Here is a 26,008-nt window from a genome sequence, read left to right as displayed (position 1 = left end):
AGAGAATTACATTTTTTTTTAATATTGTTAATCTGAATTCACAACTTCAAATTTGATTCTAGAAACAGAATTTGAATGTGATAGGAGGAGCTTAATGTAAACACAGTGTCAGTGATGTAGTGAGAATCGCATTACATGATTATATTTAAAGGAGTTCTGCAGAGTTGTAAACATACCCAACACACTGTCAGTATGGCTTACAGAAAGGTGACACTCCTGTTAGTTGCTCTCTTTGTTTCAAGTTGTGTCCAAGGTCAGACCATAACAGAGTCTGAACCAGCTGTCAAAAGACCTGGAGAGTCACACAGACTCACATGTACAACATCTGGATTTAGCTTTGGAAGCTCAGAGTGGAGCTGGATCAGACAGGCTCCAGGAAAAGGGCTGGAGTGGATTGCTTAGATACAGCTAGTACTCCTATCTATTACTCCCAGTTAGTCAGTCAGGGGTAGATTTACTATTTCCAGAGATGACTCCAGCAGTAAAGTCTATCTACAGATGAACAATCTGAAGACCGAGGACACAGCAGTGTATTACTGTGCCAAAGGGTACACAGTAACTTAAATACCAGAGGAGTCATACAAAAAATACTTCCTCTATTTATCACAGTGACACAGAGCATTTGGTTTTGTCTGTAATACATACGGTGTAGTCCTCATTTCAATGAATATGCCATATCATGTTTTGAAAATTGAATCCAACATTAAAATGCATCTCAACTGTCCAGGTTCAACACACATTAACAGTGACTTCCAAATTCATTCCAATTTATCTGACAACATAATTGAAAGCAGAGAAGAACATACTTCTCTAATATCATTCATAGTTTTAGTACCAACTACAAGATGGGGCCATTGCTTCAAAGTCTCTACTTGGAAGGGGAAGATTTTTACTTAGATTTTGTGTAAGAAAAACTAACAGCCGAAAGGAGCAGGTGTGAGAAGTTATGATATTGCTAAAGTCTGTTATTCTCAGCCACTTCAAATTTACCTTCTCCAGAGACAGAAACAGAGAGCAGCTGTATCTACAGATGAACAGGCTGAAAATTAAAGATTCTGCTGTTTATTATTATTATTACTGATAGTGACAAAAGACAATTTTAACAGCTACACAAAATCCTTCAAATCCTTCTTGATGTATAAAAAATAAATGAAGGGAAAAGAGAAAACAAATAGTCTTCACCTTTAGAAAACAGTGAGATCAGTGATGACTCCAGCTTAGTGTGTGAACTAAGCTGTACCCCAGATTTAAACAGACAAACATAATCAAGAGGAGCTTGTGTTTCCTATACTTACATGCTCCACATTTATTTTTAAATTATATTTGTATGGAACATGTTTTATCACACTGAAATAACTATACTTTTAAATGAATAAAATCTAATATATATATATATATATATATATATATACTTGAGTGAAGTACAGTGTCTTTGAGTAAAAACTCTTTATTTATTCAACTTTTCTGTCTTCTTGTTGAGGAGGAGCTGATGCAAATATCCTTTCTTCTACCTCTACTTATCAGACTGCTCAAAGCATACAGGGAATAGTGGAAAGACAATTAATCAAAATGGATTGTAAGACAGCGCTGATACTTCTGACTCTCTGCTGTGCAGGTAAAACTTTTACCCAAAAAAATCATTGTAATTTTTTATTTTTTTTATTCTCTCTCTTTATTTCTGTTGACAGGTGTTGATGGTCAGACTCTAACAGAGTCTGAACCAGCAGTTAAAAGACCAGGAGAGTCACACAGACTGACCTGTACAGGCTCTGGATTCACATTCAGCAGCTACCATATGGGCTGGGTCAGACAGGCTCCTGGAAAAGGACTGGAGTGGATTGCTTTCATTTACACTGATAGTAGTGGCATCTTCTACTCTCAGTCAGTCCAAGGCCGGTTCACCATCTCCAGAGACAACAGCAGACAGCAGCTGTATCTGCAGATGAACAGTCTGAAGACTGAAGATTCTGCTGTTTATTATTGTGCTCGAGAGCCACAGTGACTGGAGCTGTTTCAGCTGCTGTACAAAATCCTTCATGTGTCAGAAGAAATAAGAAATACTGAATTTCTATAGGACAATATGCATAGAAGTTTGAATAAAAACATTTATTGCAGCTCTTATCATGTCTCATCTCTACCTTTAGAAAACAGATGGATCACTGATAGCTGCAGCTTTATGCGTGAGTTTACCTGAAAGACTGAAGTAGCAGACATTTAAAGACTAAGTCAAAACAAAGTCTATTTTTATCTCAGACAAGTTTACAAAGAAACTAAATTGTGAAGTTCTTGGTCCATGGTGCAAATATAATAGGACAAATAAGCACAAATACTCAGCAACCTGCAAGACACAACTGAAAAAACGTTGCAAATGTGAATAATGATTTTATGAATTAACATTTGTCTGGTCAGTTCTTCTCTGATAGACAGAATATAAATGTATTTGACCAACTTTTAGAAAACACACCAGTGTGTCTAACTATTTACCAGTTAGCGTCAAAGTATTTCAAACAAATAGACCTGAAAAATACGCTTCATACTGAACCACACAAACACTAATTTTCTATTTCATCACAGTGTTCTGACAAATCCAGTGAGCTTTAAACACTGTATAAAACAAACACAGAGATACACAGAGTTTTATGATAAAGATGAGGATCAATTTACAGCAGTGATTGTAATGCAGGGAGAGGAATAAAGATACCATAACAGCAGCTCTGCATATTTGATTTGGCTGATTCTGACAGAACCTCCAAGTAGTTTACAACTCTTCTTGGGCACAAGCCAGGGAACGTGTAAACCACTGCACTACACTTCCTAACAATTTAAGTAAAGTATGTGACGGTGGATCAGTGAGGAAACAAAGCAGGTCATATCAGTTCAGCTTCAAGACCAAAAATCTTGTCTGCAGTTCTAATACCGCAGCTGCATCCTATTTTACTGGGTCCACTCAAATAACACATTAGAAACACAAAGTAATTTAATGAGTGATGGATACAATGCTGATTTCTGTTTCCACAGATTATTTTCAGTGACCCTTACACACAGACAGAGAAACTAGTATCAATAAATAATTAAAAACAAATAAAAACATGTTTTAGAATTTCAACTCAAAGCTAATGTTGCAGATTGTATCAGGACACTACAGGGCAGTTGGTGTTCAGTCTGTCCCTTTAGGAAACAGTTACTGTAGATCAGCAGTGTTTGCAGCTTCATGTGTGATTCAGATGTTGATGAGTGACAATAACAGGACAGAATCTACAGCCTGAGGACACAGATGTTTATTACTGTGTGAGTCTCTGGGCCACACAAACCTGCACAAATACTCAGGAAGATATAATCAGAGTTTGGACAAAAACAATGCTACATGTGATTTGTCACAAACCTTGATATGATTAGTTCTTATGTTTATTATTGGAGTGCAAACGTTAGATACTAAGCACTTAAGTGCAGAAAAAAGTGGTTGTGATGTGAATGTGAATGACGCATCACTTAGAAGAATTTTAAGAGATATAAACTAAGCAAGTCCTCCTCTGAGCTGAAAACATGAGGCGAGACATTGCAGATATGTATTATAGATAGATTTGCCATAAAAGACGACCATTTACCAGAAGGCAGTACACAGAGGACTGATACAGATCTTAGATCTTTTCCAGAGTGTTTGTTAAAACAGCAGATGTGTGCAGCAGCAGCCAATGCTCAACCTTGCAGTAAATATTGAGTTTCCTTTTTTTTTCAATGCCTGTACATTTTGTTAATCTGATTTTTGAAAAGAAACTAGTGTATATGTGGCTTCACATTAATTATTGAATATTTTAAGTCTCCTAGTTTTAAGGAGGAGTTAATGCAAATACTTAGATGTCTTTGTGTGACACTGTTGTTACTTATGATTGTCTGCTGTGCAGGTAAAACTCTCCACTAAAACTCTTTTTTTATATTGTTTTAATTTACTATGGAATTAAATTATTTTTCATTGTCATTTGTTTATGTTGACAGGTGTTGATGGTCAGACTCTGACACAATCTGAACCAGCAGTTAAAAGACCAGGAGATTCCCACAGACTGACTTGTACAGGATCTGGATATAGCTTTGCTGGCCACGGTATGCACTGGATCAGACAGGCTCCTGGAAAAGGGCTGGAGTGGATTGCTTACATTTACAGCGATGGTAGTGGAACTTTCTACTCTGATTCAGTCAGAGGCCGCTTTACCATCTCCAGAGACAACAGCAAACAGCAGCTGTATCTGCAGATGAACAGTCTGAAGCCTGAAGATTCTGCTGTTTATTATTGTGCTCGACACACACAGTGACTAAAGTTCTTTCAGCGGCTGTACAAAATCCTACAGTTCTTGTGCATTAAGCAGGGGGTGCTGTGACACCTGCTTTTTAGGAGAAGACCTATTGCAACATCCCCTGCACCCCTACCCACAGCCTTGTCAGCAATTCTTTAAATTTTACTTTTAGTTCAATATTTAAAAAGCATTTTAAATTCACTTTGACATGAACCAGCAAACAAATGCCTGTAGAGAAGCAATTTGGTTTCTAAGTGGTAAATTTTCGGATATTAAATTAGTCCTTGTGATTTTATTAAAATGAATGAAATAAAGCAGAAATGAGGGGAAAAGATAAGTTACAATATATATTCCTTATATTCCAATAAGGAATATATGGGCTAACAAGGCAACACAAAATGGCTGTAAGCTAAATTTGTGATAAAATTAATACATTTAGTCCACATTATGCATGTACATTAATGTAGACGCATGTGTTAGTGTTATGAACAGACCCGGACAAATACTCAACTTTACTAAGCCAAATATTTCCTTTAAATAGCAATAGCAGTCTACAGCTGTTCACTACAGATACTTAACCACAGTTTTCACTGTAGTCCTTACTGCTAGCAAAATGATGTCATCTACACGTATGTCCCCGTGCCTTTATACAAATGTTTGTGATTGTTTGTTTTTGTCTAGGGACTCATCAAAGTCCCCAAAAATCTCCTATACTGCACCACTGAAAACAATACTCAGAAATAAAGCCATTACCCAACAAAGCTGGTTTTATGTTTTGACAAAAAGTAAATTCAAGCGAAACACAGATCAAGCTAGAGGCCAAGAAGGCATTTCAAAACCTAGTGATGAATAGTAATAAGAACAAAAAGAAGAAGAAGGTGAAAATCACTGGAAAGCTATAACTGCAAGCAGATGGGGTACAAAGAGAATTAAGAACCTAAAAGAGGGTCAATTAAAAGCAAATATATAAACATTATAATTGTTAAAAATCATAGGAAGAGATGATAAAACATTATAAAAGACAAACTTAAAGTAACTCAAACTGGAGGCACAGAGCAAAGACCGAAAGCAATTTAAAGGGATGATAATCTCATTAATCTCTGGCCCAAATAAATGCAAATCCAGTTCAAATCCAGTGCTGCACTGTGAGTCAGTAAAACACAGTGCAGCACTCAAATAAAAAAAGAAAAAAATGGCATCTGCAGCTACCAACAATGATTCATCATCATTCTATGAAGCATCATCTCTGTGCTGTGGTCTGTTTTATACAGGTCGACAGAAGCATTTCTGTTAGTTCAGCAACAACCATTTTGTAAATCCTTAGGGAGAAAGGGAGTTTGATTTTTTTTTAAATTATCCAGAGACTTTTGTGTCCAGAGGTGTAGTGTAGTGTAGTGCTCATTTTATTGAATAAATCTCATCATATTTTAATATTTAATACCAAAAACATTTTCTCCACATTTTCTCCACAATTATTTATATTTATTTTCATAGTGAGACTCAGATCAACATAAAATAACCACCTTAAAGCTCTGACAGCAGGTAAAAATTCACAACATTACAGCCAGGAATGGAATATAAAATTTATCAGGTGTTAAAAATACATTTACAGAAAAAGAAAAAAAAAAAACTTGTGTCAAATTTATCTGCAGCAAGTTTCAAAATCTTCATTTAATGAGGCTTTTTGATCTCTCATGTTTGTGCTACCTTTCCCTTGCGCAAGTTAATAAGAAAAAACTAACCAAATATAAAAAGGAGTATTGCAGTTAATATTATCAAAACTGTGAACCTTCAGTGATCAATAATGACTCATGTGTGACCTGTGGTTCAGCTTTAAATTTTGTAAATGTGCTTTTGGAGAAAAAGCCAAATATTTTAGATTAAAATATGTTTTAAAATAAAAACATTTGAAATCCCAAGTCACATTTTGGGTGAAAAGACTCTCCTACTGTTCAGGAGGAGTCAATGCAAATATTTAGATGTCCCCCACCACTATTTAACTGAACTCTATTTAACTCAAACTTGAGACAATTGAGGACAGACACAGTTAAACAAGATGGACTGTAGGACTACTACATTGTTACTACTTTTGACAGTCTACTGTGCAGGTAAACCTCTTCCTTAAATATATATATCATATAATGGGTAATAAAAATAATTTACCTTTCTTTTTGTTACTGGGTTTTTTATTTCTAAAAAGGCATAAAAGGTCAGACTCTGACACAATCTGACTCAGCAGTTAAAAGACCAGGAGAATCCCACAGATTGACCTGTACAGGCTCTGGATATAACTTCGCTGGCTTTAGTATGGACTGGATCAGACAGGCTCCTGGAAAAGGACTAGAGTGGATTGCTTACATCAGGAGTGATGGTAGCAGCACTTACTACTCTCAGTCAGTCCAAGGCCGTTTTACCATCTCCAAAGACAACAACAGACAGCAGCTGTATCTGCAGATGAACAGCCTGAAGACTGAAGATTCTCCTGTTTATTACTGTGCCCGACACACACAATGACTAAAGTACTTTGGGCAGCTGTACAAAAACACATGCTTTCCTCATCCTAACTGCATGTTTCTTGGAAACCCTTCACATTTAACTCTGTTTCAGTTGTTATGTACTTTTTTATAGATTCAAGTTAAATCTCCCCCTTTATAGGCTACATATAGCAAAGGTTGTGTCCCTATTGAGAGAACACAAAGCCCTTAATGAGAGGCAAAATAGGAGTTGAAATTGTTTTTAGCTCCTGCACAATTAAATTTACCTTTTACTTCTGTATATATAAAAGAGATGTTAAGAATCATATGAGGTAAAGCTTCAACCAACACAACGAAATTGGATTATTTGCTCATTCATTCAAGTTGAGCTGTAACATTATTTTTTTTTTTCTTAGTTTGTTTAAAAGCTATGAAATAAACCAAATGGACAGAGGATGCAAGAAAAAAATAAGAAAGAAAAAACATTAATTAACCCTTACATAATTTTCAATCAAATGTCTGTGTGTTCACCACATATGCCCAGGTTTGCCTAGAGAGAGGTACTTGTTGGTCTTGAAAGTTCATGGGGTAATCTTAAAACAATGAAGGCGTAACAAAAAGCATAAGTGGGATCATATATGGTGCTCATAAAAACAACAGGTTATAGAGAGGTCAGAGGGCTCTGCGAGGTTCCCAGATCAAATTTATGTTCTGTACTTGTATGGGTTTATGTCAGCTTTCTCCCACAGACCAAAGACATATTTGTTAGAATGACTGGTCATTCTAAATGTATTGTTAGAGTGTGACTTGTAGTTAAAAGTGGTTAGTAAAACTACAAAAAATACTATTTAAATGTGAACAGTGTACATTTGCAAGAACACAAACTTGTAGTGAGTTAACTCAGTTTATTGTGAGATAACTGACAGTTAACTGAGATAAAAACAAAGACGACAAAGATGGGTTGGTAGATTTTAAAGACAGTTGAGCTGAGTCATTTGGGAAACACATACGAAACTCACACACACAAGGTTTCCTCCCACATTCTATGTTTTGATTAAAGCTGGTATAATTATGAGTTTATTATTGTTTAATGATTTTAACGCTTATACGTGTTTATATAATAAAATACTTCCTGTGTATTCTTACCATTTCCATTTTCAATAAAAGGGACATAGGAATAGTGGCCATCAGTGCTGCCAGGTTCTGTTATGTTTGGGCTCAAATTGGACTCTGAAATCAGAATCAACAGATCAACTGCGGTTTTACAGTTTTTGAAGAGGGTAGTTATTATGAGTGGGCGAGGTGAGTATGAAAGGATCTTGCAATATGTGTAATAAAGATCCTTAGACCTTACTGTAGATTTTTGTTTCTTGGATAGATGATATGGGGATTATTTGCAGGTAGGAAGAATTCTGAAGTGGCTTTGAAAGTGAAATAGTGGAGAGTGTGCGCTGCATTTTCTAAATCTTCTTAGCAGTTCGTATTTATTAATGAGTGTGTAACTTTTACACTTTACGTTTATTTGTAAGTTTTAATTGAAATAAAAAAAACAAACAAAATAAGCAGATGTAGCTGCGCCAGAGGAAAATCAGTGAAAGTACACACATCAGGGGTCAAGAGGAGAAAAAAGAACTCTACTCGAACTGGGCTCCTAACTGGGAGACCAGTTTGAGGACAATACAAAAAAAGCACATGAATATTCACATTTACACCATGTAAAGCACGTGACATGCATCGGAAGCGTGTTGTGGAAAATCTTAAACAAAACTGCAACTACTAGGTGAGCGTGTCTTTTGAAGTTAGGTTTATTAAAAGAAAAAGAAAAGCACTGCAGTGGAGAAAATGTTCAGATCAAACACCAAACAGTTTTCTGAGGATGGACACTGCCCTGAACTCTTTTATAGCTTCCCAAACAAAGAAACATTCCACAACTCTTACATGTTGACCCATCTCAGGGGGGGCTATACCTCCTCCCTCACAGAGAGAATTATGACCTTGTTTTCTGCTTAGTCGTCACCTAAGGCCCATCTGTAGTGCACATGCATACAACTAAGTGACAAGAGTGCTCTTGCTATACTAATGTGATATGATTAAAATATGTGATTAATACATAAGAAAATAAATCTGCTTCCACAGGCGTTTGGGATGGAGGAGGGTGGGTGAGTGTGTATCTGTACCAGTACGTGCGAACGTATGTGTGTCCTGTGTTCAGCTTCAGAAAGTGTCCTTTCACCCTGTTAAGCGAAAGTCAACAGTCCACAGCCTACGCAGGCGGCCTTGGAAGGATATGGACAAATAGTCAAACAGTCCCGATATCAAGTAGAATTTTTTGTTGTTCCCGTCAGCCTCGGCCTACGGGCGTACAGCTTTTTTAACTTGTATGTGTATTTTAAACTTCATTTTTTAAAAATATGTACTTTTTTCATTTTTTTTAAACATGGCAGGGTATAAAGTGACACATCAGTGTCCAATGTAGTTGTTTATCTGCAAGTAAACCATCAACACTGACACAAACACAAGAAAACAGGCTTTGAATAGCTGTCCACTGTAGTGACCACTATGCGTGAAAAGGTTAATGTCCATCACTGGTCACCAGGTCTATCAATTTCCAGTTGAAGAGCCGTGAGCTTCTCCAAGATTTTATCCGTATTGTGTTCATGTATTTCTACCTTTGATGTTTCCTATGCAAATATTGAGATGACTTCCACCTACTTATCTTACTGCTGAGACCCTGCAGAGAATAGTGGACTGACAGAGTTTTACAAGATGGACTCTAAGACAGTGCTGCTAATTCTGACTCTCTACTGTGCAGGTTAAACTCTACTAAAACGATTTTAATGTTCTTTTAACATCTGTTGAAAGTATTTAATTTTCTTTTCTTATCTGCCTGAATATTTCTATTGACAGGTGTAAATTCTCAGACTCTGACACAATCTGGACCAGTGGATAAAAGGCCTGGAGAATCCCATAAATTGACCTGCACAACCTCTGGATTCACATTCAGCAGCTACAGTATGGATTGGATCAGACAGGCACCGGGCAAAGGGCTGGAGTGGATTGCTCACATCTGGGGCAGTGGTAGCAACACTTACTACTCTCAGTCGGTTCAAGGCCGTTTTATCATCTCCAGAGACAACAGCAGACAGCAGCTGTATCTGCAGATGAACAATCTGAAGACTGAAGATTCTGCTGTTTATTATTGTGCTCGATACTCACAGTGACTGAAAGCATTTGAGCAGCTGTACAAAATCCTATTTCAAACTCACCCTCAAAACAACATCCTTGTTTTGAGTTTTGCTTTTTTTTTTTTTTAAGATTCAATAACAATAATAAATTCTGCTAATGAAACATTTTTCCCTGCTTTGTATGTATCACAACAATACATTTAATGCAAAATGTTTTGAGTTTAATTCAATTCAATTTTATTTATATAGTGCAAAATCACCACAAAAGATGCCTCAGGGAACTTTATATTCTAAGGTAAAGACCCTACAATAATACAAAAAACTGAGAAATAAAGAGAGATTAAAAACATAAAAACTCATGTAGATTTGAAATGCCTTAAGGTAGTAAAAAAAAAAAGCATAAATATAATAAACAAAACAAAAAAAAAATTATATCCGTGGGTTTCAACTGGTCAACTGTGGTTTCAACTATGGCATTTCAAACGCACAGTCCTTTTATTGTAATGAACACCAAGCACTTCCACAAAACTGTTCAGTATGTGGCTGCATCAGTGAGAGGGCAGATGAGCTCATATCAGTTCAGCTTCTTTAACAACCATGTTCTCTGCAGCCCAGATACTGCTGCTGGCTACTGCATCCTGTGAGAAGCTTTGGTCAATTCGCACTACTAAATACAATGGAATTACTAATACTTGGATCAAACAGAATGAAGGAAAACCAATGGAATGGATTTTACACATTTGATATGATGGGAGCAGTGACCATAACAATGTTTTTAAGAACAAGTTCAGCATCAGCAGAGACAATTCTTTTGGCAAAGTGACAATAACAGGACAGAATCTACAGCCCAAGGACACAGTTGTCTATTACTGTGCATGTTACTGCACAGTGATACAGAACACTGACAGGCCCGTACAAATACCCAGCAACACAAAGCCACCAAAAGCAGCATGTGTAACTGTGAATACAAATAAGAGTATGAGGCAGAGAGTTTGTAGAGTATTATATTCATATGGCAAACTTTGTAAAACTTACCCCTGTCTCACTGTGTAAAAGTTAGCCTAAATGCAATTGCTTCATAATAGGACACATAACCATGATTAATTCAAGCAGTTACTATTTGTTAGTTACATTCTTTGTGAGACCTCATCAAAAATGGGGATTATCTATATCTTACAAAGCATTTATAAATGAAAGCAGTTTTAGCTTTAAATCCTGAAGTGAATAACAGCAAATCATCATATATCAATTCACTTGGCACTTCAAGGGTTAATATTACAAATAGATATATGGAGAAGCAGAAACGGTTTAAAACAACCATTCACACCAGTCAGGTTCACCTAGCAATATGAATATATGAGCACTGAGCTGCATCACTGAAACTTTGACTTTGACTTGTTTTGGAAGAGAACTTTAATTCAAAATATTATTGTTATTCATAAAACAATGAATAATGGATAGTCAAAAAATTACAGTGAATAATAAATTTGGCTCCAATTCAGTTTACTGTGGATAACACACAGTAAAAAAGTTGATAGACAAGATTATCTCATTGTTATCCTCAACTGAGGAGGATTCATTGCAAACCTCAGATGTTTTCTATCTCTACATACAGAGAGAACACAAATGGACTCCCAGTGGGTTTCCTAGGTTGACAATTATAGTGGTAGCAACAAATACTCAGTCAGTCCAAGGTCAGTTTACCTTTTTTTCCAGAGACAGCAGAGAACAGTTTGCTGTTTATTATAGTGCTCAACTACCACAGTAACAGGAGTCAGTTTAAAAACTGCAAAAAATCATTCAGTACCTAATATTAATGTAGTAATATTTTTTTAATAGCAAAAAGATAATTGAACTATCACAAAAATTCTATTCATACTGAGTAATTTTCCCTGTGACACACTTAAAAAAACGTATATCAGTTTAAAAGGGATGCGATCTTTTTGTTGACTACTGGTTTTACTTTAATGACACATAAGCAACATAGATTTGCCATTACGGCTGACTGATTCTTTTATTTAGTTCAGCTTCAAATTCACTTTGTAGAACAGAATCATTTTACATAGCTTTGTGCCAGTTTTTAATAATACAGCTTTGTAGTACAGTGTTTTTTCTTTGTATAAAAAAAAACGACACTAATGATTTAACTTTCTAATTTTAGTATAAACATATTATTTTATTATCATGTTCCTTTTTTATCTCTATGTTTGCTGTTTTCTTGTAGCTGACAGAACTGAGCATGCGACTCAATTCACAGTCTGACCTTTAACATATGAAATGAAAAAAAAAAAAACAATGTCCATGGCTACCTCCTGGCTGCATGCCAAATATCCTTGGGCAAGATACTAACCCCATGTTTGCCTACTGGTGGTGGTCAGAGGGCCCGGTGGCGCCAGTGTCCGGCAGCCTCGCCTCTGTCAGTGTGCCCCAGGGCAGCTGTGGCTACAATGTAGCTTGCCATCGCCAGTGTATGAATGTGTGTGTGAATGGGTGAATGACTGAATGTAGTGTGAAGCGCTTTGGGGTCCTTAGAGACTAGAAAAGCGCTATACAAATGCAGGCCATTTTACTAAATTTAGCTAAAGTCATCCAGTGAGGAGGAGTTAATGCAAACTCAGATGTCTTTCACTTCTACTTATCTGACTGTAGAGTGAATGACAGAGCAGTGGACTCACAGATTGATATGATGGACTGTAGGACAGGACTGCTGCTTTTAACTGTTTGCTGGGCAGGTGAAGATTTTTGCTAATATTGTGCCGATATTTGTCTCCATAAAGTTACAATAATACAAACACAAAGTTACTTGCATTTCTTTCAATTTTACAGGTGTCGATAGTCAGACTCTGACTGAGTCTCAATCAGTGATTAAAAGACCTGGAGAATCCCACACACCAGGGGCGGAGCGTGGGGGTGGCTTACTGGGCTTAAGCCCGGGTTGTTTTGTCAGAAGCCCGGGGTATTTTGGAGTGCAATTTTTTCATAGTTAGATGCCTGGCTGACAACTGTATAAAACAAAAAGTACACACAATATTCGAAGCACATAGTGCACACTGTGGGAATTTACGACTGTGCGTGAATCCCCCCCTGATATTGGTATGATCCAAGCTCAGGCACTAAGCGACTGAGCGAGGGGGCGGGGCAGCTGCTGCCCGTCAGTGCGCTGTTGGAGAGACGGAGCCAGCCATACTAAGGAGAGCTTAAGTTTGACCAGGTACCAAAGCAAATCATTCGTACCGTACAAATAATGTAAATATGACGGTGCATCACGAAAGATTGATATCAAACTGATCACTTGACCAATATTACGTTACTCGCTCTTCAAGTGAATCAACAAATGGCGAAATGAAAAGCCGAACAAATGCTATTTTTTAGAGTCTTAGCTTACGTGTGTTTATTTCATATTTTCAGTTCTTACCCTCCCCGACTAAATCGGTTTCAGTTATGTACTGAAATATAAGAATGGACATTAGAGGGTTCTTTCAAAGAAAAACTCAGGTAAATGTTATTTTATATATTATGCTTTGTATGTTGTTCAGTATATTTCTATGCAAAACATGAGGAATTTCAGTACACAGCAGGATATTCACATTTGTAACCAGATATTTACACTTTAGGGAGAAAACATAAAACATTTTTACTGCACAACATCAATTTAGAGTAAACTTTTGTTTTAGATAAATATTGAAATATCTTTTGAATTAGTTAAATGTCACAATAAAGAGAGACAGAGCTTTCTGTTTTTTATCACTTTCATCAAATTTAGGAGTACATGTACACTAAGTTTATTGTTAATTAATAAGAAAACTCCAGACGATTCCATTCTGAGCTGAAGAAGCTTCTGATAGGTTAGTAGAGTCCATGTGAGTAAATTGGTGGCACAGCTGTGGATGCATATAAGGCAAAACACAGAGCCTGTTTCTGTGACATGGGAAAATCAAGAGATGTCAACCAAAACACCAGGAAAAGAACTGTGGAGCTCCATAAGTGTGGCTCAATTTTGAATACAATTTGGTGCCATTTGCAATTAAGAAATACAGACGATTTCTCTCTTTACTCTTAAAGTTAACAAATATGTTTTTTATATTTATCAATCTAAAAAAAATAAACATTTAGTCTGATTTGATGTTACAATTAAAGTGTTTGTGTTTTTATCTGAAGAGTTTGTAAATATCTGTATATTTGATGATTGTCAGCACAAAGAGGGAGAGAGGAACAGAGAGGGAGATGGAGAATGAGGACAGAACAGAGATGAACAAGAGCAGGTGAGACACACATGTTAGTCAAATGGTTGTTTACCAAAAGTATCACCGTATCATAGGTACTCATGTATCTCATACCTAGTGTTTCTTTTTAGGTTTGTTATTTTTCAAATTCTATATTTATTAAGTTATGCAGGCTTGTTTGCACAACAAGGCTAAATAATTATATAAACCTTTCTCAATCTAAATATTGTACTTTGGTAAAATTAAAAAATAAATGTAGAGCAGGTCTATGATGATTTTTAGTGCTACTATCATCTAGTTCTGATTCTGGTTCTGTCTTGGTTAAGTCCCAAGTAGTCCTGATTTTGAACTGTTGTAGTCCAGTTTTAATTCTGGATCAGTTCTTGGTCTGGTTGAATTGGGGTTTAGTCCTCGTGTCTTGATACAGCCCTGATTTTGTTCTGCCTTGCTGCTTAATTAAAAAACTAGTTTAAGGTGTTCTGCACATGTGATATATATTTTTCCCTATATGAAGTCATTCTTTTTTGAACAAAACTCAAAACAGAGCCAATTAATCTTTCAGTCATTTCTACCCCCCCCCCCCCCCCCCACCCCACCCCAAGGGGAAAAAAAAATCCCACATGCATACTATCCTTTTGGGCTAAGCCCCGGGTGTTTCAAATGTCTGGCTCCGCCTCTGGTCTAGAATGAGTGGGAAGGTTTTGGTAAGAGCTTGTTTCACTGTGTAGCACAACACAAGACTTCCAAGTTCATCTCAATTCATCTGACAGCATAATGGAAAGCAGAGAAGAATACATTTCTCTACAATTCATTCATAGCTTTAGTACCAACTACAAGATGGGGCCAGTGCTTTGAAGTCTCTACTTGGAAGGGGAAGATTTTCACTTATATTTTTTATATTTTGTATTTTTACCAGCTTACCTAAAGGACAGGAATAGGCTGTGAGAAGTTAGGACATTGCTAACGTCTATTATTCTAACTAAAAGAAAACTGAATTAAACATAGAAAGTCAAAATGGAATAAAATGTAAAAACTAATTAGAAAATGCAAACCTATAAGAACTCTAGTTGCAAGCATCAGATGTAACAGTGTTTGTGCTTATTTTTCTTCTCATGCAGCCGTAGCCAGAGACAACAAGAGAAAGCAGCTGTATCAGCAGACGAAGATTCTGCAGACTGTTTTTGATCTCGACACCCACAGTTTAGCAGCTGTAATTATCTCAGACAATATTTTAGTTTTATTGGTTGTGATGAAAACCACTAACTAAGGACAATAAACAGAAATTTAAAAACAAGTTGACACAATGATTTTATGAGAACCAGTTTTGTAATTTATACTCATCAGAACATTAGAGGGCAGTGGCTGCAGTCTAGAAAACAGGCCAATCAATGTTGACTCTACCTTTGTGTGTGATTGAGGATGGATTTCAAACTTATAGTTTTAGGAGACAACTGTGTGCCTTTGTTGTTTTTTTTTAAAGTTGATAAAGCAGAGAGCATCAAAGAAGGCAAAACAAAATTAAACTAAAGCAAAATAGAAGTGGAAAACAAAACAAAAATTTAATCAGTGTCTCCACCACTGAAAACAAAATGTCTGTGAAGGTTCTCAGTCATCCAGGTCATCGTAGTCTAAGGAGCTTGGAAAGAAAAGCATCAGGACTTCTTTAAGTTGCTTGAAGACGTTTCACCTCTCATCCGAGAAAAAAAAAGCTGTGCCATGGGCTCCCTGTTGTCATCTATTGTAGCCTGCCTTTACATGGAGGAAGTGGAAAGAAAGGCTCTTGGCTTCTTTAGAGGGAGAGTACCCAGCCACTGGTACAGATATGTAGATGACACTTGGGTCAAAATCAAAACACATGAAGTGGAATCCTTCACTGCTCACATTAACGCTGTGGATAAAAACATCAAGTTCCCCAGGAAAGACACAAAGGATAACTGTTTGCCATTCCTGGACTGCACCGTGTGCATTGAAGAGAATGGGAACCTCAACATTGAAGTTTACCTGAAGCCCACACACACGGACCAGTACCTCCTCTTTGACTCCCATCACCCTCTGGAACACAAACTTGGAGGAATCAGGACACCAGGCAGAGAATGTTCCCTCTAAGCCTGAAGGGAAAAATAAGGAACACACACATGTAAAGGAAGCGCTTAAAACATGTGGTTATCCTAATTGGGCTTTCATCAAGTCAGCAAAGATGCACAGAAAAGAAGATCAGACACCAGCGAGGGAGGATAAGAAAGACAAATGCAACAACATTGTCATCCCCTATGTAGCCGGTGTATCAGAAAAACTCAGGAGAGTTTTCTGCAAGCATGACATCCCGGTGCATTTCAGACCCAGCAACACACTCAGACAAAAACTGGTTCATCCCAAAACCCCAAAACACAAATTTAGCAATGTAGTGTATGCTGTACAGTGCAGCGAGGAATGCCCAGACCTCTACATTGGAGAGACCAAACAGCCACTTCACAAGCGCATGGCACAACATAGAAGACATAGACAGGACAAGACTCGGCGGTCCATCTGCATCTAAAGGACAAAGGTCACTCTTTCGAGGATGCCAATGTTCACATTTTGGACAGATGGTTTGAAAGAAGAGTAAAAGAAGCCATCTATGTCCACTGTGAGCGACCATCTTTGAACAGAGGTGGTGGTTTACGACACCAACGGTCTGCCATCTATAATCCAGTTTTGAGTTCCCTCCCCAGACGCCTTAACGCCCACTCGCACCCTGGGCCATCTTACCTCAGGAAATCACATGATAGGGTGGGGCTAGGTTTCACAATGAGCTCACCCGAAACCTTGGCTGATTGTGACCTACACCCATTTTCACACCTTGGCTCATGTGATTAGGTAGAGGATCATTAGGGTGTCCATTGTCCCTCTCGGTGGGTTACTCCCATAGAGCTTAAATCTGGGACTCTCCACCATTTGACCCCAGAACTGAAGAAGCTTCTCGGATGAGAACATGCCTTCAAGCAATGTAAAGAAGTCCAGACACTTTTTTTCCAAGCTCCTTATGTTATGATATTTTGATACCACGGTAAGCATTTACAGGATATTGTTTTATACAGGAAAACTGTTACTCAATAAGGCCAATCTACTAGTTGTTTTTCTCTTTCTCTGTGACCCAAGAATTAATGTGAGACTCACAAGCTGGTACCTCAAGGTCGAAAACACCACAGAGATGAGACCACTTCCTTACTCCCATCCTCCCTTTTTCTTTATCTCCTGGAAAAGGCTCGTTAAAGGCTAGGTGGTTTGTTTCAGAATTCACTAATGAAAGAACTCTGTATTTTATGTCTAGGAGTGTATTTTGCTGGGATGATCATAAATTGTAGCTGAACTGATAAACTACACAAGGGATACTTTGCTCAGAAGGCAGGAAGACGTTTCCTTATTTGGTCTGTACCGGTTTGAACTGGGAAAGCTGACACACGAACCTTTTTTCATCTATATAAACTGCTGTGTATCAAATAAACCTTTGAGTTGATTTGGGAAGGCAACCTGAAGCAGTCTGTGTTTCCTTGTTCTCCCAAGCTGCTCCCGGCGCTGTAACTAACCCAGCTGAACGGCATACCTGAGTGTTACTTTAAATAATTAGGAATCTTAGAAGGAAAGGACAAAACTCTGCTTATCGCTCACGCCACGGAGGAAACCCGGGACGGCAATTTCCTTCAATTTTGGTGTCAGAAGTGGGATGGCTGACAGAAGGTAAATATGTGTCTTTCATATTTATATAAAGACCTATTATACCTCTCTCAGTGATCGATCCATAAAAAAACGGGATATGCTGACGAAGTTTCACTTAGTGATCCAGAGAGATACACTGACTGACTTCCTCAGTCCCCGAATAAAGTAAATTAACCCTTGTGTGGTGTTGGTGGACACAGGAAGTTGCCTGTTGTCTTGAATATTTTAATTTTGTTTAAGTTGCTCACTCAGAAAGAGTGACACAGGAAGTTGCCTGTTGTCTTAAATACTTCTCGTTAAGTGAGAAGTTGCTCACCAAAGAGTGACACAGGAAGTTGCCTGTTGTCTTAAATACTTCTCGTTAAGTGAGAAGTTGCTCACCAAAGAGTGACACAGGGAGAAGTTGAACGGGTCTCACAGACCCGATTACCATACAAGGGTTAAAAGCAGTAAATTAAAAGCAGAAAGACACAGGAAGTTGCCTGTTGTTTTACGAGAAGTTGCTCGTTAAGTGAGAAGTTGCTCGCTAAGTGAGAGTTGCTCACACAAACAAAAAATTGCTAGCAATAAATTTAAAGTGACCTCAGCTGTGCCGCAGCGAAAATACTAACATAAATCCTCCTAGCGTGTAAACCCCTCTGGAAATCACTGAACATGGGTCAGAATTATTCAAAGACCACAGACAGGTCCGATAAAAAAATCTAAAGTACCTGTAAAACCAAAAATTAATAAAATACAAAATAAAGTCTCAAATAACGGCTCAGTATAACTCCCATTTCCGGTTACGTGTAACCTACGTCCGCGAATCGGTGAAGACGTCCATGATCACGTATCCAGAACATGCGGGAGTGCTTATGTGACTGACTTTGTTTACAACTTAAGAAGTTCAATGCATTCTAATTTCTTTTCGGAGCCTTATCCCGAACGATTATCGCCAGAAAACAGGTCAGTAGAAATGTTGAATATCATTTGTGATAAGAAAAGTAGTCTGCTTAAAAAGTCCTGTAGAAAATATATGATAGAATGCCGCGACGTGATGCATCAAATGTTACCGCTATGGACAAAAGGAGGGTAAATAATGACAAAGTCGCCGATTTCTTTAAGAATCTAAAGAAATTCCTGCTAACAATGTCCAGAGACAAAATTGACTTAAATGCAGTAACTATGTGTAAACAGAAGCCTGATGAATCTATCCTAGTATTCATAAAACGCTTTATGCACTGTTGGACAAGCTAGAGGTGCAAATTTAGCTCAGTTTTCCAGCAGCCGCAGACACCCAAAGCAAAAATGAATTTGTGTATTTAATTTAACATAAAGGGTGAAATGTTTGCTGACACTGATAACAGCTTATGTTTTCTCTGCCCTATGTACCGACATGATGGAGAAGGAACATCCTCTGTGTCAGCTGGACCCTCAGCAGAGAATGAACTCAACATCCTTTTTGTCCGGTACTCTATGTCACACACTGTGCCAAAAAAAAACGTGTACAGACGCCACTAACAGGTAATCCCATGACTGGGAGCCACACTTTTGTTTCTCTCACACTGTTCAACAACATGATAACTGCTCACACAAGTGAAGGTCAAACAGTGATTTTGTCACATAACTCAGACATAGGTTATGATATAACTACACCATGTCGTCACATAGATCTAACCTACCCTATCCACTGTACTATTTCTGCAGTTACATTGCCAGCTGAATACCAGAATATGACATTGTGGTCTAAAAGTGAGAATGATATAGGATTTATTGACTGTACACTTTATCACGTACACCTATTAAAACACAACAAGCAGTATATGTCAAGCAGCATCCCATTTCCACGGAAAAAGCCGCAGCCCTAGATGTCATGATAGGAGATTTATTGACTACAGGAGTAATAAAGCCCACACTCCTGTCAATCCTGTGCCAAAGCCTAACAAACCTGGCGTATGGCGTTTCATACAAGACTTAAGGCAAATTAATGCAGTCAACATTCCTCTGCCACCTCTCGTTTCAGATGTTCACAGCATATTGACATGCATTGCATACACACTTTACCGTGGTGGAAGACACACAGCCGTTATTTGCATTCACACATAGAAATCAGCAGTACACTTGGACTCGTTTGCCCCAAGGCATGATAGACAGCTCTGCTGCTTTCTCAATGGTGCTTCACTCCTCCAGGGCTGCACCCTGATCCACATGTGGATGACCTCCTCCTCTGTGCTGAAAGTGAAAAACTATGTCAAACTGCTACACACATGCTTCTCCAGCACCTCCAAAAGACTGGCCACAAAGCATCAGCAAAGAAAGTGCAGTACTGTCAGACTTCTGTTCAATATTTGGGATTCACACTGTCTCACGGAAAACGTTCCATGACTGCAGACAGGGTCAAAGCTGTGACCTCCGTCCCTCGTCCCACTACACAGAAGGAAATGTTGTCCTTCCTAGGCATGGTGAACTATTGCAGACAGTGGATACCAGACTGTTCTTTTCATGACCACATTCTGCGTGACTGTTGTAAAAAAAAAAAAAAAGACAAGCCTCCTCGAATACTGTGGTCCACAGAAATGACTGCCTCTTTCAATGCATTACAGGGAGTGCTGACCTCCGCCACTCAAAGGTGCTGCCTGAATTGTTCAGGAATGCCGGCCTGCCTGAGGGCAGTAGCAGCTTGCTCTATCATGATAAGGGACTGCGAGAAGCTTACACTCTCACATGACACTATTCTACACACCAATCACCAGGTCACGACCATTCTAGCAAACATAACTACACAACATATGCAAATCTCACTATAAAAGCGAGCAGCACACCCAATTCGCCAGCACATTTATTGATCCTATGCTGTGTTCTTCTGACCGACAGGATGGCTCAGACAGGCTTGACGTTCATGACTGCATGACACGTATACAGGAATCCACAGCACCATGTCCAGATTTAGAGCAAACACCTATCTCAGACTCAGCCACGGTTTATGTGGACGGGTCCTGTTCAAGGCCGAGTGACAACTCATTTCTTTGTGGCTATTCAGTGGTAACAGTGCCTGACATCATACTAGAGGCTCACTCATTACCATTTCACTCAGCACAAAAAGCAGAGCTCATGGCTTTAATACGCGCCTGTGAGCTACATTTGGATAAGCATGTGACGATTTACACAGACAGCCGCTATGCATTTGGCGTTGTGCATGACTTTGGCACATTGTGGAGACAGAGAGGATTTAGATCTGCTGATGGAAAATAAATTGCTAAATTGTGATTTTGTTCAAAGACTTTTTCAGGCTATACAGCTGCCATCGGCCGTTGCAGTTGTAAAAACGAAAGGACACAGTACAGCTGACACAGACGAAGCAACAGGTAATGCCTTAGCAGACGTGACAGCAAAGGCTGCAGCTGCATCACAGCTCCCACCGCCGCAGGAAGTATTATCTGTGCCCCTACAGCTGCCACTTGTTACACTCCCAGACTATTTAGACACAAATGTTGATTTAAAATTCATACAAGAGCAAGCCTCTGCATAGAATAATGACTGTACCTTAGATGACAGAGATGGCTTATACAAAATCTTAAGGGTTTGATTGCCCTCCCATATTCCCTGATGCCAGTCCTTGCCCGACATTTTCACTGTGTGAGTCATGTCGGACAAAGAGGGGTAATAGGGGCAATAAAATCAAGATTTGTAATTGAGAAAACATCACATGCAGTAAAAAGCATATTAGCAACCTGCCTAACATGTGCACGAACTAATGTAGGAAAATCAAAAGCGAAACATCAGCATTTACCACAACCAGATTTTCCATTTCATACATTACAAATTGATTTTACACAAATGCCAGCGCAAGGAAGTATCAAGTACTTACTGGTAATAGTGGATCAATTTAGTAAATGAGTAGAAGCTTATCCAACCTCAAAAGAAACTGCAGAAGTAGTCTGTCAAAAGTTGAGCAATGAAATAATACCCAGATTCGGAATACCTCACCAAATTAACAGTGATAGAGGACCTTCATTCACATTAGAAGTAATTCAAAAGTGTGCTAAAACTTTAATGACCTGGGTCAAATTACTTACTCAAGTCCTGTGTGAGATTAGAATGACTCAATCTGCAGTAACCAAATTATTTCCATTTGAAATAAGACTATTTCCAAGACCATGGTCAGCTTCCAGAGGGGCACCGCTAGTAGAAGGTGATGTATATTGCATTGTCCACTGATGTTCACAACCTGGTAGAAAAACTGAATAATAACTATCAGAAAGTTTGTCTCTCTCAGCCTTTCCCCTCCACAGTTCCACCAGTGGAGACAAGGAGATGCATGTTGGAGAAGTCACTAAAACCAAGGACACTCTGGGAGGCCGCGCGTGTTCCAGCCCCCAGGCTTTACTGGCAGTGACGAAGAACCAGCATCCTCACAGACGGACAACCTCAGTGGATTCATGCCAGCAGGGTTAAGACCAGCCCAATCGGACCATCTCAGGCGTCGGATCAAGCAGACGACATCTCCGGCGAGCCAGCGCCCGGAACTAGAGCAAATAAACACACGGGTAGACGACATCTCAGGCGAGCCAGCGCCCGGATCCAATGTACACACACACACAATCACTGATTAACACACAACGCCTGAAAGAGCCACAGCAAGGTACTCAAACATCCAGCAGGAACAGAAAGCCAAAAGTACCACATGATGTCTAACCTGATAAAGCCAGACTCATTCCATCCTGATAATGGAAAAAATGAAATGCCCATTGTCATCATACGACCCTTATTCAATGTCTCTCGAACCTGGGACCAGGCCAGAAGACGACTGAAGAACTGTTTTTCTTATATACTTTCTTATATATTTAGGTTATTTATCATATCTATCGCATTAACCTTAGGATTTCTCTTTGCTATTTTGTATTGTAAACTGCAACCATGTTCACATTTCTGCAGGTCATATTTTGCTGACTATACCTCATGCTCCATTTTGCAAGACACCTACTTAATGCACTCCTCACGCTCCCTAAAATCAGTAAATAGCAACATAGACGCCACTATTAAACCATTTTATGCACCCTCTAGAACAGGAGCTAACGCCTGGTATGAAAATGCCAGAACAGCCGCTCGTGATTTAGGAAACAGTAACTGTTATGTCTGTTCAAAGGCTAATCCAGAACAGGTAATAGTAGGATACCCCATATCCGGTTTCCCCCTCACTGAGGGACTAGAGAAAATCGGCGGAGATAATGCTCTCTTTAAAGACACTTTACAGTTGACTCTGAGCCCTCTCGACTGCCTACTTAGACACACACACACACCAACTAACCCTGAGACTCCATTAGGCGAATTATTGAAGTTATCTAATGACACCGCAGGGACCTGCGCCCCAATGAAACGCCCTAAGAATAGGTTAAAGCCCTCACTGCCCTTAGGACAGATCCCTCTCCATTTTAATACTAGTATGATATGTCTGCGCAGACTAAAGTTAACTGGCCCAGACACACACATAGATTATACAAAGGATAACTATACATTCTTCTCTGACTCCCCAGGTGCACGCTGTAATGAGACATGGCTAGCTGTCTCTGTGGCTGAAGTTGTATCATATCTGGAGGAACACACACACAGTTCAAGTTCGAGCAGAGAATCGATCATTGTTCCCCCAGACGGTGTATTAAATGACACTGACTGGGGGGAGTTAGTTAAATCACACATGGTCACGCGCCTGACCAGACCAATCCCACATGCTTATTGTATGTGCAATAATACTCTTAGATTAGCTTTACCTGTTAATTGGACCGGTACCTGTGGTCTAGTAACCGTTGATGTATGCTGTACTTTCATTCCCAATAATACCGCTCCTAACGGTTCATTCACACAAGCTATGAATAAACTTGAAGCATTGCAGATAGAACTAATTGCCAATACAGGTCACGGTCAGTGGCTACATAAGTGGCTACAGGACACGTTTGGAAGATGGAAGGAACTAATTGTAGCCTTTGTAACCGTTGCAGCATGTTTTTGATGATTATTGTCTGTTGTGTGGTATCCTGTGTACGTTCAATGATAACCCGTATAGCTACTAGTACAGCTACTTCAATGTATTTGCAATTGGCACAAATTGACCCAGGTTATGTGTCAGATGTCATCGATGATGATCCTGATGTATGTATTGAGCATTAGATTGTGAATTACTCGATTGTTCAAGAAGAGGATGACGTTTTCTTCTTTTTCTTTTCTTCTTTTTAAGATTTTGATATTAAGCTCACTCGAAGGACTAGTTACATTTATGATTTATCTTTATATTATGTTATTACATTCTGTCTTTATACTATGTTATCATTACATGATAAAAGGGGAGAACTGTTATGATATTTTGATACCACGGTAAGCATTTACAGGATATTGTTTTATACAGGAAAACTGTTACTCAATAAGGCCAATCTACTAGTTGTTTTTCTCTTTCTCTGTGACCCAAGAATTAATGTGAGACTCACAAGCTGGTACCTCAAGGTCGAAAACACCACAGAGATGAGACCACTTCCTTACTCCCATCCTCCCTTTTTCTTTATCTCCTGGAAAAGGCTCGTTAAAGGCTAGGTGGTTTGTTTCAGAATTCACTAATGAAAGAACTCTGTATTTTATGTCTAGGAGTGTATTTTGCTGGGATGATCATAAATTGTAGCTGAACTGATAAACTACACAAGGGATACTTTGCTCAGAAGGCAGGAAGACGTTTCCTTATTTGGTCTGTACCGGTTTGAACTGGGAAAGCTGACACACAAACCTTTTTTCATCTATATAAACTGCTGTGTATCAAATAAACCTTTGAGTTGATTTGGGAAGGCAACCTGAAGCAGTCTGTGTTTCCTTGTTCTCCCAAGCTGCTCCCGGCGCTGTAACTAACCCAGCTGAACGGCATACCTGAGTGTTACTTTAAATAATTAGGAATCTTAGAAGGAAAGGACAAAACTCTGCTTATCGCTCACGCCACGGAGGAAACCCGGGACGGCAATTTCCTTCACCTTAGACCACTGAAAACAAACATATTTCAATGTTTGACCAAACTCACTGTCTTTAGTTCAAAAAAGTGCTCCTCCGACAGCCAAACCAATCTGTTCTCTGATTGGATTGTTACATTTGTGATTGACATGACATTGACCAATCAGATGAAAGGAAGAAAAATAGGGTCAAAATTCGTACTTGTAACTTGCAGAGATTCACACGTTTTTTTTTTTTTGGCTAAGTCCACACACTAATCTTTTGTACGCACACACAAATTCTTTTTACACATACAAAACTGATTTACAAGTACAAAATATTTATGACCACATTTTGAGCCCATACTGGTTAAGCAGCTGTACAAAATCCTACATGTGTCACGAGAAATAATAATACACAAGTTTTAGAGGAAAAAAACAATAGAAACTCCACTAACTGCATGTCTTTGAATTGTGGAAGGAAGCCTGAATACCCAAAGAGAACATGATGAGAGAGAAAATTGATGCCAAGGTATCAATATTGAACTCAAGGGTTGTGCAGCCTGGACAGTCTTTGACCATGACCTTTCAGGTCTCTTGTTATTCTTTGATTGAGAGCAGGGCCCTGTTTCAGGAAGCCGGTTTAGTGGAAAAACTGAGTAAGTATACCCTGAGTTAACGAAAACTCTGGGTTTTCGGTTTCACAAAGCGAGTTCAGCTGAAGCCTGAGTGAGTCACTATGACGACACACGCCGTGAAGCTAACCTGCCCCCTAGCAGGTTTACTACAACTAACCCTGACTGTCTCCGCCCCTTTGTCGGAAACCTGACAGTAGGAAGTGTCGGACATGGCGTGCTCCTTCCTTGAAGAGCCAGTAGATCGTGAAGCCCAAATTCTCCGCAGAGCTCTCCGCCGGGAGAGAGTGATTAGAGCGCGTTTGGACATTTTATCATTTCCTGATGATTGTCTGTGCGAACGTTGCCGTTTCTCAGCACAATCTATAAGTTATTTGAATAACATCCTCAGGCCATATATTACGCATGTGACACATCGCGGACATGCTCTCAGTTCTGTACATATTATTTGTATTGCACTTCGGTTTCTTGCAAACGGGAGCTTTCTGTATAATATTGGTGACGCTGAGCACGTTTCCAAGGCTACCGTCTGTCGGGCAGTCAGGAATGTTACAGTTGCACTGAA

At 38.9% G+C, this 26,008-nt stretch overlaps 1 long non-coding RNA gene and 1 gene segment (V, D, J or C); both read left to right on the top strand.

Moving 5' to 3' along the window:
• The first annotated feature begins 1,564 nt into the window (after positions 1-1,564).
• On the top strand, positions 1,565-2,002 carry LOC113020956 (immunoglobulin heavy variable 3-30-3-like). The segment is given in 2 exon segments: positions 1,565-1,615; positions 1,689-2,002. Coding segments are annotated over 2 exon segments (360 nt in total).
• Positions 2,003-18,397: 16,395 nt separating this feature from the next.
• Positions 18,398-19,348, top strand: LOC113020977 (uncharacterized). The gene is made up of 2 exons (XR_003272250.1): positions 18,398-18,812; positions 19,255-19,348. It is a non-coding gene; the product is annotated as an uncharacterized LOC113020977 (long non-coding RNA).
• Positions 19,349-26,008: the final 6,660 nt, after the last annotated feature.

Source organism: Astatotilapia calliptera, chromosome 4, assembly GCF_900246225.1.
Source record: "Astatotilapia calliptera chromosome 4, fAstCal1.2, whole genome shotgun sequence".
Lineage (NCBI taxonomy): Eukaryota > Metazoa > Chordata > Actinopteri > Cichliformes > Cichlidae > Astatotilapia > Astatotilapia calliptera.
The sequence above is the reverse complement of the archived record's forward strand: the minus strand, read 5'-3'. Positions and strand labels throughout refer to the sequence as shown.